General features: G+C 41.9%; 1 protein-coding gene across 1 annotated transcript in view; it reads left to right on the top strand.

The window, feature by feature from the left end:
* CSDE1 (cold shock domain containing E1) overlaps nucleotides 1-16,886 on the top strand; it is a 501,007-nt gene that overhangs the window by 193,000 nt on the left and 291,121 nt on the right. The window contains exons 5-6 of the mRNA XM_053705299.1: nucleotides 3,882-4,077; nucleotides 5,125-5,234. Coding sequence (XP_053561274.1) covers nucleotides 3,882-4,077; nucleotides 5,125-5,234 — 306 coding nt within the window. The remainder of the gene's footprint in view (nucleotides 1-3,881; nucleotides 4,078-5,124; nucleotides 5,235-16,886) is intronic.

Here is a 16,886-nt window from a genome sequence, read left to right on the forward strand (position 1 = left end):
CTCCTCCTTGCAGTTTCAAAGGCTTTACAGGCTCCTCCATTTGAGCCTATGCATTCTTTGGACATTAATCTACTTTCTGGTAAAGTGTTTCTTTTGGCCATCTCTTCTGCTAGAAGAGTTTCTGAATTATCTGCTCTCTTGTGAATCTCCTTTTCTGATTTTTCATCAGGATTAAGGCAGTTTTGCGGACTTCATTTAAATTCTTACCTAATGTTGTGAATTCTAACATTTAATAGATAAAATGTTGTCCCTTCCTTGTGTCCTAATCCTAAGAATTCTTTGGAGAGATTATTACATTCTTTGGATGTGGTGAGAGCTCGGAAATATTATGATGAAGCTTCTAAAGATTTCAGGAAGACTTCTAGTCTATTTGTTATCTTTTCTGGTCCTAAGAAAGGTCAGAAGACTTCTGCCGTTTCCTTGGCATCGTGGTTAAAGGACCAGTGTGCACACAAATTGTCTTAATGTAATATAACTAATTGACAATTCATTTATACACAGATCTTGTTAACAAATAATTATTATGCTGGCAAAATAAATGTTTTATAATGTTTCCTTTCATTCCACCGTGCTTTCTTCTCCATTATGGGCCGCCCTTATGAAAGGGCTGAGCAAACACACTATCCCACCACACCTTCTCTCCAATCGTTAGCAGTATACTAATTACTGCAATACGCCCCCAAAACCTCACAGCGCAAGTTGTATGTGACCACGCGTGCTAGTTCATGATAGCACGGTTACAGCATCCACTCACGCAGGCGCTGTTCAATTGTATCAGTTTTTATTCATGATCTTGCAACAGCCAGTAAGAGCCTCAAAGTTATGCTGCCTAGTTACCATCTGTAAACAATATGGCGGCGCAGTGAAAGCAACATGAGCGACCCTTTGATCACCCTGAGTAAACCATGCAAGGACCGCATGCCAACCAGTGGGATCTTACCGGAATGCCGCATATAGATATAGCCGAGAAGGTAGACAGAGGAAAATAACTTGGCACCAAGCAAGAATTTATTGTCACTTAATCTTCACACTAGAAAACCACACAAAATCGGGTAATCCTTATGCCGATTACCAACAGTAGCCAATAAAATATTTCTTCTGACAGCTCTACTGTGAGGAGCATTTTATTGCGCTCCTCACAATAGAGCTGACGTCACCGCCAATGAGAAGCATGGGATCGCAGCAGCGCGCATAGGAGCGCCGCAATCCCATGCTGAAGGAGTGCTGACGTCACTGCAAATGATACGCATGCGCTCTACATTGACTGTTCACAGGAGCGTACATAACCAGAACGGCCGAACGTATTCCAAGAATAGACTTGGGCTTGATAATTTTTTAAAAAAAATGTGCGATCGGTTAGAAAAGAATCAGTTATTACGTTTACAACGCTCAAAAGGGATACACTACATGTTCACAACACAATAAATCCAGAGCAGAAAAAAATATATAAGTGTATAATGTCCCTTTAAAGCTTTTGATTCATCAAGCTTATTTGGAGTCGGGTCAAGCCCCGCCTCTGAGAATTACAGCTCATTCTACTAGATCAGTCTCCACTTTGTGGGCTTTTAGGAATGAAGCTTCAGTTGATCAGATTTGCAGAGCAGCAACTTGGTCTTCTTTGCATACATTTACTAAATTCTACCGTTTTGATGTATTTGCTTCTTCGGAAGCAGTTTTTGGTAGAAAAGTTCTTTAGGCAGATATTTCAGTTTGATTCTTCTGCTTATGTTTTAAGTTTTTTCCTTTCATTTGAGAATAAACTTATATTTTGGGTTGTGGATTAATTTTCTTCAGTGAAAAATGGCTGTTTTTATTTTTATCCCTCCCTCTCTAGTGACTCTTGCGTGGAGTTCCACATCTTGGGTATTGCTATCCCATACGTCACTAGCTCATGGACTCTTGCCAATTACATGAAAGAAAACATTTATGTAAGAACTTACCTGATAAATTCATGTCTTTTATATTGGCAAGAGTCCATGAGGCCCACCCTTTTTATGGTGGTTATGATTTTTTTTTGTATAAAGCAGTTATTTTCAAATTCCTTTGATGCTTTTTACTCCTTTCTTTATCACCCGACTACTTGGCTATTCGTTAAACTGAATTGTGGGTGTAGCGAAGGGTGTATTTATAGGCATTTTGAGGTTTGGGAAACTTTGTCCCTCCTGTTAGGATTGTATATCCCATACGTCACTAGCACATGGACTGAAGGTAAGTTCTTACATAAATTATGTTTTTGAGTTGTCGCTTTAATAACTGACAAATAATAAAAAACCTAAAACCAGAGTACTATCGCCCCAAGGGAGTGATTACATTTGATATGTAAAAAATAAAATAAAAAAAAATGTTTTCTCTAATGGAAAATGTTTTCCCCAAAGGAGACGTTGTACTAATTGATTATTAGTTGTCATCGATATATTGTTTTGAACAAGTAATGCGTGATATGCATGTGTGTACGTACACGTGCACACACACACCATTAGCAGGTGAATAATTGTGGCGCTACTACACACCTATGCCACGCTTCCAATGTTACTATAGGACTTTGCACACAAATAAGAACTATTAAAGTAACCAATTGCACAGAATGTAGCCCTGTTCTGCCTGGTTTCCGTAAAATGGGCATTCCAGACAAAATTGGAATCCACACTGATGCATTTTTGTAATATACACGTATTGGCAAAATGCTTCTAATAATGACGAAACCGGCTTGCTACAATAATGGCGTGCACCCCAGAGAGTCTTTCTCGTGAGGCCACGCTGTGATTGGAGGAAGCCTGTTTCATCATTGCACTGCTAAGTAAAGCATGAGAAGCGGGCGGGTGAGCCGATCCGGCTTTGCTGAATGAAAAGGTATTTGTAAAAATACGCTGCAATGTAAAGCTTCATGAATGAAAGTGCCCCTATTTTTAATAGTATTTTTAAAAACCGGGCAATTAAGTGTGCACTGTGCACCATCATTTTAAACACAGCACTTGCTCCAGAGAGTCTAAAGTGCTTGTGCCATTTGGCAAAGGCTCAAATGGCTGACATGATACAAGCCCCACTGACTCTCTAAGCATATGCAATACATATATATATTGCAAATATTCTATTCAAATATATAATTCATCTATGTGCATTTAAATTTTGTCCGGAATGTCCCTTTTAAATCTTTAAAAATTCTAACTTTGTATTTTATTTTTTTCTAACTATACTACAGATTGAATTTTATTTCTAATTGCCAAATTTGTAAATTAAAAAGCCACTATGTCACTTTAAAGGGACATGCCAACCACATTTTTTCTTTTATGATTTAGAAAGAGAATGCAATTTTAAACATCTTTCTAATTTACTTATATTATCTAATTTGTTTTATTCTCTTGATATTCTTTGATGAAAAGCATATCTAGATATGCTCACTAGCTGCTGATTGGTTGCTGCACATAGAAGCATCGTGTGATTGGCTCACCATGTGCATTGCTTTTTCTTCAACTAAGGATATTTAAAAAATGAAGCAAAATAAATAATGGAAGTAAATTGTAATGTTGTTTAAATTTCTATTCTCTATCTGATTCATGAAAGAAAGATTTTGGGTTTAGTGGCCCTTTAAGGCCACTGCTTACCTGTTCTACCTCTTAACTGGTTTCTATTTCTTTGTAGATATGAATTGTGGGCAAATTAATACACCAATATCCTGCAGTATCTTGGATCTTCATCTTTGCCATCACTCTTTTCACTTGTTTGTATCCTAACATTCTGCTTTTTTTCTTTTGCTTTTTTGTATTACCTTTCTGTTTGTTAATTTTCTTCATGTTGTTTTACTAGTGTTTTGGTGTTCAAAAAAGTCCTAATTTTTATGTATGCAGAATTGTAAGTATTGTCATCTGTTTATTTTTTATTAGATGAGCTTTGACCCAAACCTTCTCCACAACAATGGCCATAATGGGTACCCAAATGGTACTTCAGATCTGCGTGAAACGGGCGTTATAGAAAAACTGCTGACATCCTATGGCTTTATTCAGTGTTCAGAACGTCAGGCAAGACTCTTCTTTCACTGTTCACAATATAATGGAAACCTTCAAGAGCTCAAAGTGGGAGGTAAAAAAAAATAAAATTGTGCAAACTCATATTTGTAGTTTTTGCTTTTCTATATTTGATACAATTTTTCAAATGAAACTGGTATTTAATTTTCTTTCATTTTCTTAAAACCATATGCATATTTTCAAAATGGATTTCAGCAGCATGTCCTTTGGTTTCTGCAGAGCTATGCTTTCACATCATTGTTGGCTTTAATAGCTTTTAAGCATAGTTCCTGATGCAGATGGCAACATTTTAGGAGAGCTGTTAAACATTGTGGTGATCACCCTGGCCTGAAGGCATAGCATGTTGGGAAATGTATTTCTCACACATAGAGCACTAGTTTTCAAACCTGTCCTCAGGCCAGATTGTCGGGATTACCTTGGATGAGAGCAGGTAAAATAACCATGTTTAATAAGCAGCTGATTATTTCACCTGTGCTCCAATTCAGATATCTACAAAATGTGACCTGTTATGGAGGCCTGAGGACAGGTTTGAAAACTAGCGGCATAGAGTAGATGGCAAGGCTCCCGAACTGAACAGGATATTATGATGGTAATCTAGGGCTGGTAAAACAAGGCGCCATTCACAATTTAAGGCGCCCAGACATCTGGGATAATCTAGCCCTACTCTAAAGGCAGGAAAGGCTGCAAAAAATGTATTCTATTCAATAACAAATAATGTCTTTTAGCAGATTTGATTTGTCACCATGTTCTTCGCCAGTTCTGACTATCTCTCAATCTCTAATTGTATTTATTTATTTTAATGCTTCTACTAGCTTGTGACACTATCTACTACTTTTTAACTTTGAAGCTTTTGCACTGAAGACCCCCCCCCCACTGTAATTTAAATATTTGACCAAAATGTTTTGTTTATATTTCTAATGGCAATAGCCTTTCCTGGTTTGCTATTTTTGTTATTACAAATCTGCAACCAACAATGGTGGTTGTATTACAATTTTTTTTATTTGGAATATGTACACTGAAAAATAGAAATTCTACTCAAACTGGTTTATGCACATTGTATGACTTCATGTTTTTAAAATCAGTTTGATTTGTTTCTTTGCAGATGATGTGGAATTTGAAGTGTCATCTGACAGAAGAACTGGTAAACCAATTGCAGTCAAGTTAGTAAAGATAAAACCGGAAATTATGCCTGAAGAAAGAATAAATGGACAGGTAATTACTACTGTTTTTCATGCCCCATGGTACCGTCACGTCACTGATTTCCTTTCTTTCCTAAGATATGGTGAGTCCACGGAATCGTCAATTACTAGTGGGAATATCACTCCTGGCCATCAGGAGGAGGCAAAGAGCACTACAGCACCTATATGTCACTTCCCTTACCCATAACCTCCAGTCATTCTCTTTGCCTGCAGGCAGGTTTTTATGTCAGTTTTTGCAGGCACTGTTAGTGTGAGGAGTTATTTATTTCTCTTGTAAGGTGTATCCAGTCCACGGGTTCATCCATTACTTGTGGGATATTCTCCTTCCCAACAGGAAGTTGCAAGAGGACACCCACAGCAGAGCTGTCTATATAGCTCCTCCCCTAACTGCCACTCAAGTCATTCTCTTGCAACTCTCGACAAGAAAGGAAGTATCAAGAGATATGTGGTGACTTAGTGTAGTTTTACCTTCAATCAAGAGTTTATTTTTAAACGGTACCGGCGTTGTACTGTTTTACTCTCAGGCAGAAATTAGAAGAAGAGTTCTGCCTGGAGATTTGATGATCTTAGCGGTTTGTAACCACTGCTGTTCTCACACATAACTGAAGAATATGGGACAACTTCAGTTGGGGGAACAGCCTGCAGATTACCTGCTTTGAGGTATGTTCAGTATTTTTATTTCTAGAGAGATGATATGAGTTCTAGAAAATGCTGTACTGAGGTAAGCCTGATGCAGTGATTTAACAGCGACTGGGATCATGCTTACAGAACAGGGTAATACTCATGTTAATGCTTATATTACTTAGGGACAAAACGTTTACATGATTTTAAAAATAGGACGTTTTTTCTCTGAGGGAGATAACTCTTTATTTGGGGCCTAGTTTCCACATGGCTAATCAGATACCACTAGGAGTACTTTCTTAAGGCCCCTCAGGCATCCAGTACATGGTGGGAGGGGCCTATTTTAGCGCTCTAAATGCGTAGTTTTTATTCAGACTGAGACATCCAGCTTCCCTAGAGGAGTCATCTGACACCTGAGGACCATTACAAGGGGTTTATTTCTGCACATAATCGTATTTGAGGGCAGGTAGGAGCCTCAGCAGAGCTGTGGCAGGGTGCTCAACTGTCTCAACATTTTTTAACGTTTTTCAATCCGGTTTGGGGCCTAAGGGGTGTGTCTGAAATAGAGGAAACTCTTTGTTCAATATGTTTAGAAGCCATGGTGGAACCCCCTCTTAGCATGTGTACCAAATGTACTGAAATTTCTATAAACTATAAAGACCATATTATGGAGCTTAAAGATTTATCTCCAGGGGATTCACTGACTAAAAAAAGGGAGATTATGCCATCTAACTCTCTCCATGTGTCAGAACTTATAACTCCCGCTCAAGTGACGCCAAGTTACATCTATCGCGTCTAATTCGTTTACCTTGCAGGACATGGCGGCAGTTATGAATAATACCCTCATAGAGGTATTTTCCAAACTGCCAGGGTTACAAGGAAAGCGAGACAGCTCTGGGGCTAGAACTAATACAGAGCTTTCTGACGCTTTAATGCCTGTGTCCGATATTCCCTCACAATACTCAGAAGCCGAGGCAGGTGAGCTTCTATCTGTGGGTGACATTTCAGACTCGGGGAAGGCGTTACTTCAGCCTGATTCTGAAATGACAGCGTTTACATTTAAGCTTGAACACCTCCGCTTATTGCTTAGGGAGGTTTTAGCGACTCTGGATGACTGTGACCCCATTGTGGTTCCAGAGAAATTGTGTAAAATGGACAAATACTTTGCAGTGCCTATTTACACGGATGTTTTTCCAGTCCCTAAGAAGTTTTCGGAAATTATTACTAAGGAATGGGATAGACCAGGTGTGCCGTTCTCTCCCCCTCCTGCTTTCAAAAAGATGTTTCCCATAGATGCCGCTATGCGGGACTCGTGGCAGAGGGTCCCTAAGGTGGAGGGAGCAGTCTCTACCCTAGCTAAGCGTACAACTATCCCCGTTGAGGACAGTTGTGCTTTCCTAGATTCTATGGATAAAAAATTGGAGGGCCTCCTTAAGAAAATTTTTATACTTCAAGGTTTTATCCTCCAGCCTCTTGCATGCATAGCCCCAGTTACAGCTGCAGCGACTTTCTGGTTCGAGTCTCTTGAGTCTCTGCAGGTAGAGACCCCGTTAGACAATATTCTAGACAGGATTAAAGCTCTTAAATTAGCTAATTCCTTTATTTCTGACGCCGTTTTTCAGTTAACCAAACTAACGGCTAAGAATTCAGGTTTTGCCATTTTGGCACGTAGGGCGCTATGGCTTAAGTCCTGGTCAGCAGACGTTACTTCAAAGTCTAAACTTCTTAACATCCCCTTCAAGGGACAGACCCTATTCGGGCCTGGTCTGAAGGAGATCATTTCTGATATTACTGGAGGAAAAGGCCACGCCCTTCCTCAGGATAGGTCCAATAAGTTAAGGACCAAACAGAATAATTTTCGTTCTTTTCGAAACTTCAAGAGTGGCGCAGCTTCAACTTCCTCTAGGCAAAACAAGAGGGAAATTTCGCCCAGTCCAAACCAGTCTGGAGACCTAACAAGGCTTGGAATAAGGGGAAGCAGGCAAAGAAACCTGCGGCTGCCTCTAAGACAGCATGAAGGAGTAGCCCCCGATCCGAGGCCGGATCTAGTGGGGGGCAGACTTTCTCTCTTCGCCCAGGCTTGGGCAAGAGACGTCCAGGATCCCTGGGCGCTAGAGATTGTTTCCCAGGGATATCTTCTGGAATTCAAAGGGTCATCTCCAAAAGGGATATTTCATCTCTCACAACTATCTGTAAACCAGATAAAGAGACATTCTTATGTTGCGTTAAAGACCTACTGGTTATGGGAGTGATCCACCCAGTTCCAAGAGAGGAACAGGGGCTGGGGTTCTATTCAAACCTGTTTATAGTTTCCAAAAAAGAGGGAACTTTCAGACCTATCTTGGATCTCAAGATCCTAAACAAATTTCTCAGGGTCCCATCCTTCAAGATGGAGAGAATCCGAACCATCCTCCCTATGATCCATGACGGTCAATATATGACTACAGTGGACTTAAAGGATGCTTATCTCCACATTCCGATTCACAGAGATCATCAGTTCCTCAGGTTCGCCTTCCTAGACAGGCATTACCAGTTTGTGGCTCTTCCCTTTGGGTTAGCCATGGCACCAAGAATCTTTACGAAGGTTCTAGGGTCCCTTCTGTCGGTTCTAAGACCGCGAGGCATATCGGTAGCCCCTTACCTAGACGACATTCTGATTCAGGCGTCTACTCTTCAAATCGCCAAGTCCCAGACGGACATTGTTCTGGCCTTTCTGAGGTCTCATGGGTGGAAAGTGAACATAGAAAAGAGTTCTCTCTCTCTCCTCTCACAAGAGTTTCCTTCCTAGGAACTCTAATAGATTCAGTAGAAATTAATTTTTTTCTGACAGAAGTCAGGATATCAAAGCTTCTAACTTCTTGCCGTGCTCTTCATTCCACTCCTCGGCCATCAGTGGCTCAGTGTATGGCAAGGATCGGCCTAATGGTAGCGGCAATGGACATAGTTCCTTTTGCCCGCCTACATCTCAGACCACTGCAACTTTGCATGCTCAACCAGTGGAATGGGGACTACACAGATTTGCCTCCTCTGTTAGATCTAGATCAAGAGACCAGGGATTCTCTTCTCTGGTGGTTATCTCTGGTCCATCTGTCCAGGGGAATGAGTTTCGGCAGGCCAGAGTGGACTATAGTGACGACAGATGCCAGACTTCTGGGCTGGTGCGCAATCTGGAACTCCCTGAAGGCTCAGGGTTCGTGGACTCAGGTGGAAGCCCTCCTTCCGATAAACATTCTGCAACTAAGAGCGATATTCAATGCTCTTCAGGCTTGGCCTCAACTAGCTGCGGCCAAGTTCATCAGATTTCAGTCGGACAATATCGCGACTGTAGCATATATCAACCATCAGGGGGAACAAGGAGTCCCCTGGCCATGATGGAGGTTTCCAAGATAATTCTATGGGCAGAGATTCACTCTTGCCATCTCTCAGCTATCCATATTCCAGGAGTAGAGAACTGTGAGGCGGATTTTCTAAGTCGGCAGACTTTTCATCTGGGGGAGTGGGAGCTCCATCCGGAGGTATTTGCCCAGCTGATTCATCTATGGGACAAACCAGAACTGGATCTGATGGCGTCTCGTCAGAACGCCAAGCTTCCTTGTTAGGGGTCCAGGTCAAGGGATCCCCAGGCAACGCTGATAGATGCTCTAGCAGTGCCCTGGTCCTTCAGCCTGGCTTATGTGTTTCCACCATTTCCTCTCCTCCCTTGTCTGTTTGCCAAGATCAAGCAGGAGAGAGCTTCAGTGATTTTGATAGCACCTGCGTGGCCACGCAGGACTTGGTATGCAGATTTGGTGGACATATCATCCTTCCCACCATGGACTCTGCCGCTGAGGCAGGACCTTCTACTCCAAGGTCCATTCAAACATCCAAATCTAGTTTCTCTGCGTCTGACTGCTTGGAGATTGAACGCTTGATTTTATCAAGGCGTGGTTTCTCAGAGTCAGTCAATGATACCTTGATTCAGGCTCGAAAGCCTGTCACCAGGAAAATCTATCATAAGATATGGTGTAAATATCTTCATTGGTGTGAATCCAAGGGTTACTCGTGGAGTAAAGTCAGGATTTCTAGGATACTATCTTTTCTCCAAGATGGATTGGAAAAGGGATTATCGGCTAGTTCCTTAAAGGGACAGATTTCTGCTCTGTCTATTCTTTTTCACAAGTGCCTGGCTGATGTTCCAGTCGTTCAGGTGTTTTGTCAGGCTTTGGTTAGAATCAGGCCTGTGTTTAAACCTATTGCTCCGCCATGGAGTTTAAATTTGGTTCTTAAGGTTCTTCAAGGGGTTCCATAGATCTTCTGTTTTTAGTAGCTATCTCTTCGGCTTGAAGAGTTTCAGAGTTATCTGCCTTGCAGTGTGATTCCCCTTATCTGATCTTCCATGCAGATAAGGTAGTTTTACGTACCAAACCGGGGTTTCTCCCTAAGGTGGTATCTAATAGGAATATCAATCCGGAAATTGTTGTTCCTTCACGGTGTCCTAATCCTTCTTCAAAGAAGGAACGTCTATTACACAATCTTGATGTGGTTCGTGCTTTAAAGTTTTATTTTCAAGCTACTAAGGATTTTCGTCAAACATCTGCATTGTTTGTCGTCTACTCTGGACAGAGGAGAGGCCAAAAGGCTTCGGCATCTTCTTTCTTTTTGGCTGAGAAGCATAATCCGTGGGTGTCCTCTTGCAACTTCCTGTTGGGAAGGAGAATATCCCACAAGTAATGGATGAACCTGTGGACTGGATACACCACAAGAGAGAGAAATTTATCAGGTAAGCATAAATTTTGTTTTTTTTATTGATGACTCAGTGCGGATCTGTCTTTAGTAACGGATTATGTACTTTTTTTTTTTAAGCCTGTTTTTCAAGAAAGTTGTTTGACAAAAAAGCCTTTTTTTTTGTTTTAGGACCGCCCCTTTTTGGGAGGTTCTAATTCTGTGATGTCAGGTTTTTTTGGTGCTTTTCTTTACTTCTTGTAAGAGTGAGGTGCGCATATTTCAGATCGTAATTTTTATTAGGCGCTTTGCTTCTCTGGAAATACGGATTATAAACAGGATGGTTTTTTTTCTTCAGTTTGCTGCGGGTTGCAGGACAGGTAGGGCACCTTAGTAATTCTGCTGAGGTGTAGAGTGTTACCTGGGGAATGTTTTCTTGATTTGGTAAATTGAAAGGCAACATTTAAGAATGTTTTTTTGGTTCTGTATTATATCCTTTGTTAAAAGATAAAAAAAAAAAGTAAAAAAAAAATAAAAAAATTTGAATTATGGATCAGGAGGCTGTGCAGGATGTTACCTGTAGCTTATGTTTTGATGCCCAAGTGGAACCCCCAGTACCTTTTTGTTCATGTATTAAAGAACTTTAGCTTATAGAAATAGACTTTTTGACCCTGAGCCATCATTAACTAAGGCGGATGCTGTTCAGCAGCCTCCTGTTTCGGATGTGCCGCAGTTTTCTCCTCAAGCGTCCCAATCCTATTCATCTGCACACGCAGTGCCTTGCGTTTCCTCTCATGCTCAGTCTGGAGTTACTTTGCAAGATATTGCTGCCCAGTTATCTTCTGCGGTATCTGAGGTGCTGTCTGCTTTTCCCATGCTGCAGGGAAAACGCAAAAGGAAATTTAAAGAAAAAGTAAGTAAGGTTTCGGATCCTGAGGTGGCTAATCAAAGTATTTCCTCTCAGAAGTCTGAGGATGAAGGTTCTTTGGGTGCATCCGAGGGTGAAATTTCGGATTCAGGTAGTATAAATCCTTCTACTGATGCTGAAGTTGTGTCCTTCAGATGTAAGCTTGAACACAGTTTGTTACTTAAAGGGACAGTCCACACCTGAATTTTCTTCTGTTAAGTGTGATCAGTCCACGGGTCATCATTACTTCTGGGATATTACTCCTCCCCAACAGGAAGTGCAAGAGGATTCACCCAGCAGAGCTGCATATAGCTCCTCCCCTCTACGTCACTCCCAGTCATTCTCTTGCACCCAACGACTAGATAGGATGTGTGAGAGGACTATGGTGATTATACTTAGTTTTATATCTTCAATCAAAAGTTTGTTATTTTAAAATAGCACCGGAGTGTGTTATTACCTCTCTGGCAGAGTTTGAAGAAGAATCTACCAGAGTTTTTGCTATGATTTTAGCCGGAGTAGTTAAGATCATATTGCTGTTTCTCGGCCATCTGAGGAGAGGTAAACTTCAGATCAGGGGACAGCGGGCAGATGAATCTGCATAGAGGTATGTAGCAGCTTTTATTTTCTGACAATGGAATTGATGAGAAAATCCTGCCATACCAATATGTCATGTATGTATACTTTAAACTTCAGTATTCTGGGAATGGTACTTCACTAGAATTACACTGTAAGAAGTACATAAAGCTGTTTAATAACTAGAAATTATGTTTAACGTTTTTGCTGGAATGTAAAATCGTTTTCATTTGCTGAGGTACTGAGTGAATAAATGTTTGGGCACTATTTTTCCACTTGGCAGTTGCTTAATCTTTTTTCTGACAGTTTCTGTTCTCTCTCACTGCTGTGTGTGAGGGGGAGGGGCCGTTTTTTGGCGCTTTTGCTACGCATCAAATATTTCAGTCAGCAGCTCATTGTATTTCCTGCATGATCCGGTTCATCTCTACAGAGCTCAGGGGTCTTCAAAACTTATTTTGAGGGAGGTAATTTCTCTCAGCAGAGCTGTGAGAATTATAGTTGACTGAGATAAAAAAAGGTTTATTCTGTAATTTGTTTCCTGCTTTCAGAATTTGTTATCTTTGCTAATGGGATTAAACCTTTGCTAAAGTTGTGTTGTTTACACTATAACTCTTTTCAATTTATTAATTTTCAACTGTCATAGATCTTCTGTGCTTCTTAAAGGCACAGTACGTTTTTAATATTATTCTAATTGAATTGTATTCCAAGTTGCAAGTTTATTTGCTAGTGTGTTAAACATGTCTGATTCAGAGGATGATACCTGTGTCATTTGTTGCAATGCCAAAGTGGAGCCCAATAGAAATTTATGTACTAACTGTATTGATGCTACTTTAAATAAAAGTCAATCTGTACAAATTGAACAAATTTCACCAAACAACGAGGGGAGAGTTATGCCGACTAACTCGCCTCACGTGTCAGTACCTACATCTCCCGCTCAGAGGGAGGTGCGTGATATTGTAGCGCCGAGTACATCTGGGCGGCCATTACAAATCACGTTACAGGATATGGCTACTGTTATGACTGAAATTTTGGCTAAATTACCAGAACTAAGAGGTAAGCGTGATCACTCTGGGGTGAGAACAGAGTGCGCTGATAATATTAGGGCCATGTCAGACACTGCGTCACAGGTGGCAGAACATGAGGACGGAGAACTTCATTCTGTGGGTGACGGTTCTGATCCAAACAGACTGGATTCAGATATTTCAAATTTTAAATTTAAACTGGAAAACCTCCGTGTATTACTAGGGGAGGTGTTAGCGGCTCTGAATGATTGTAACACAGTTGCAATACCAGAGAAAATGTGTAGGTTGGATAAATATTTTGCGGTACCGGCGAGTACTGAGGTTTTTCCTATACCTAAGAGACTTACTGAAATTGTTACTAAGGAGTGGGATAGACCCGGTGTGCCGTTCTCACCCCCTCCGATATTTAGAAAAATGTTTCCAATAGACGCCACCACACGGGACTTATGGCAAACGGTCCCTAAGGTGGAGGGAGCAGTTTCTACTTTAGCTAAGCGTACCACTATCCCGGTGGAGGATAGCTGTGCTTTTTCAGATCCAATGGATAAAAAATTAGAGGGTTACCTTAAGAAAATGTTTGTTCAACAAGGTTTTATATTGCAACCCCTTGCATGCATTGCGCCGATCACGGCTGCAGCGGCATTCTGGATTGAGTCTCTGGAAGAGAACATTAGTTCAGCTACTCTGGACAACATTACGGACAGGCTTAGAGTCCTTAAACTAGCTAATTCATTCATTTCGGAGGCCGTAGTACATCTTACTAAACTTACGGCGAAGAATTCAGGATTCGCCATTCAGGCACGCAGGGCGCTGTGGCTAAAATCCTGGTCAGCTGATGTTACTTCTAAGTCTAAATTGCTTAATATACCTTTCAAAGGGCAGACCTTATTCGGGCCCGGGTTGAAAGAGATTATCGCTGACATTACAGGAGGTAAAGGCCATGCCCTGCCTCAGGACAAAGCCAAAGCTAAGGCTAGACAGTCTAATTTTCGTTCCTTTCGTAATTTCAAAGCTGGAGCAGCATCAACTTCCTCTGCACCAAAACAGGAAGGAGCCGTTGCTCGCTACAGACAAGGCTGGAAACCTAACCAGTCCTGGAACAAGGGCAAGCAGACCAGGAAACCTGCTGCTGCCCCTAAAACAGCATGAATTGAGGGCCCCCGATCCGGGATCGGATCTAGTGGGGGGCAGACTTTCTCTCTTCGCCCAGGCTTGGGCAAGAGATGTCCAGGATCCCTGGGCGCTAGAGATAATATCTCAGGGATACCTTCTGGACTTCAAATACTCTCCTCCAAGAGAGAGATTTCATCTGTCAAGGTTGTCAACAATCCAGACAAAGAAAGAGGCGTTTCTACGCTGCGTACAAGAGCTCTTGTTAATGGGAGTAATCCATCCTGTTCCACGATCGGAACAGGGACAGGGGTTTTACTCAAATCTGTTTGTGGTTCCCAAAAAAGAGGGAACTTTCAGACCAATCCTGGACTTAAAGATCCTAAACAAATTCCTAAGAGTTCCATCGTTCAAGATGGAGACTATTCGGACAATTTTACCTATGATCCAAGAGGGTCAGTACATGACCACTGTAGATTTAAAAGATGCCTACCTTCACATACCGATTCACAAAGATCATTACCGGTACCTAAGGTTTGCCTTCCTAGACAGGCATTACCAGTTTGTGGCTCTTCCATTCGGATTGGCTACAGCTCCAAGAATCTTCACAAAGGTTCTGGGTGCTCTTCTGGCGGTACTAAGACCGCGGGGAATCTCGGTAGCTCCATACCTAGACGACATTCTGATTCAAGCTTCAAGCTTTCAAACTGCCAAGTCTCATACAGAGTTAGTACTGGCATTTCTAAGGTCACATGGATGGAAGGTGAACGAAAAGAAAAGTTCACTCGTTCCACTCACAAGAGTTCCCTTCCTGGGGACTCTTATAGATTCTGTAGAAATGAAGATTTACCTGACAGAGGACAGGCTAACAAGACTTCAAAGTGCTTGCCGCACCCTTCATTCCATTCAGCACCCGTCAGTGGCTCAATGCATGGAGGTAATCGGCTTAATGGTAGCGGCAATGGACATAGTACCCTTTGCACGCTTACACCTCAGACCACTGCAACTGTGCATGCTAAGTCAGTGGAATGGGGATTACTCAGACTTATCCCCCTCTCTGAATCTGGATCAAGAGACCAGAAATTCTCTTCTATGGTGGCTTTCTCGGCCACATCTGTCCAGGGGGATGCCATTCGGCAGACCAGACTGGACAATTGTAACAAGACACGCCAGCCTTCTAGGTTGGGGTGCCGTCTGGAATTCTCTGAAGGCTCAGGGACTATGGAGTCAGGAGGAGAGTCTCCTGCCAATAAACATTCTGGAATTGAGAGCAGTTCTCAATGCCCTCCTGGCTTGGCCCCAGTTGACAACTCGGGGGTTCATCAGGTTTCAGTCGGACAACATCACGACTGTAGCTTACATCAACCATCAGGGAGGGACAAGAAGCTCCCTAGCTATGATGGAAGTATCAAAGATAATTCGCTGGGCAGAGTCTCACTCTTGCCACCTGTCAGCAATCCACATCCCGGGAGTGGAGAACTGGGAGGCGGATTTCTTAAGTCGTCAGACTTTTCATCCGGGGGAGTGGGAACTCCATCCGGAGGTCTTTGCCCAAATACTTCGACGTTGGGGCAAACCAGAGATAGATCTCATGGCGTCTCGACAGAACGCCAAGCTTCCTCGTTACGGGTCCAGATCCAGGGATCCAGGAGCAGTCCTGATAGATGCCCTGACAGCACCTTGGGACTTCAGGATGGCTTACGTGTTTCCACCCTTCCCGATGCTTCCTCGATTGATTGCCAGAATCAAACAAGAGAGAGCATCAGTGATTCTAATAGCTCCTGCGTGGCCACGCAGGACTTGGTATGCAGACCTGGTGGACATGTCATCCTGTCCACCTTGGTCTCTACCTCTGAAACAGGACCTTCTGATACAGGGTCCCTTCAAACATCAAAATCTAACTTCTCTGAAGCTGACTGCTTGGAAATTGAACGCTTGATTTTATCAAGACGTGGGTTTTCTGAGTCAGTTATTGATACCTTAATACAGGCTAGGAAGCCTGTTACCAGAAAGATTTACCATAAGATATGGCGTAAATACCTATATTGGTGTGAATCCAAAGGTTACTCTTGGAGTAAGGTTAGGATTCCTAGGATATTGTCTTTTCTACAAGAAGGTTTAGAAAAGGGTTTATCTGCTAGTTCATTAAAGGGACAGATCTCAGCTCTGTCCATTCTGTTACACAAACGTCTGTCAGAAGTTCCTGACGTCCAGGCTTTTTGTCAGGCTTTGGCCAGGATTAAGCCTGTGTTTAAAGCTGTTGCTCCACCATGGAGTTTAAACCTTGTTCTTAATGTTTTACAGGGTGTTCCGTTTGAACCCCTTCATTCCATTGATATAAAGTTGTTATCTTGGAAAGTTCTATTTTTAATGGCTATTTCCTCGGCTCGAAGAGTCTCTGAATTATCAGCCTTACATTGTGATTCTCCTTATTTGATTTTTCATTCGGATAAGGTAGTTCTGCGTACTAAACCTGGGTTCTTACCTAAGGTAGTTACTAACAGGAATATCAATCAAGAGATTGTTGTTCCTTCCTTGTGCCCAAATCCTTCTTCGAAGAAGGAACGTCTACTGCACAACCTGGATGTAGTCCGTGCTCTAAAATTTTATTTACAGGCAACTAAGGAATTTCGACAAACGTCTTCTCTGTTTGTCGTTTACTCTGGGCAGAGGAGAGGTCAAAAAGCTTCTGCTACCTCTCTTTCTTTTTGGCTTCGTAGCATAATTCGTT

The sequence above is a fragment of the Bombina bombina genome, chromosome 3, assembly GCF_027579735.1.
Source record: "Bombina bombina isolate aBomBom1 chromosome 3, aBomBom1.pri, whole genome shotgun sequence".
Lineage (NCBI taxonomy): Eukaryota > Metazoa > Chordata > Amphibia > Anura > Bombinatoridae > Bombina > Bombina bombina.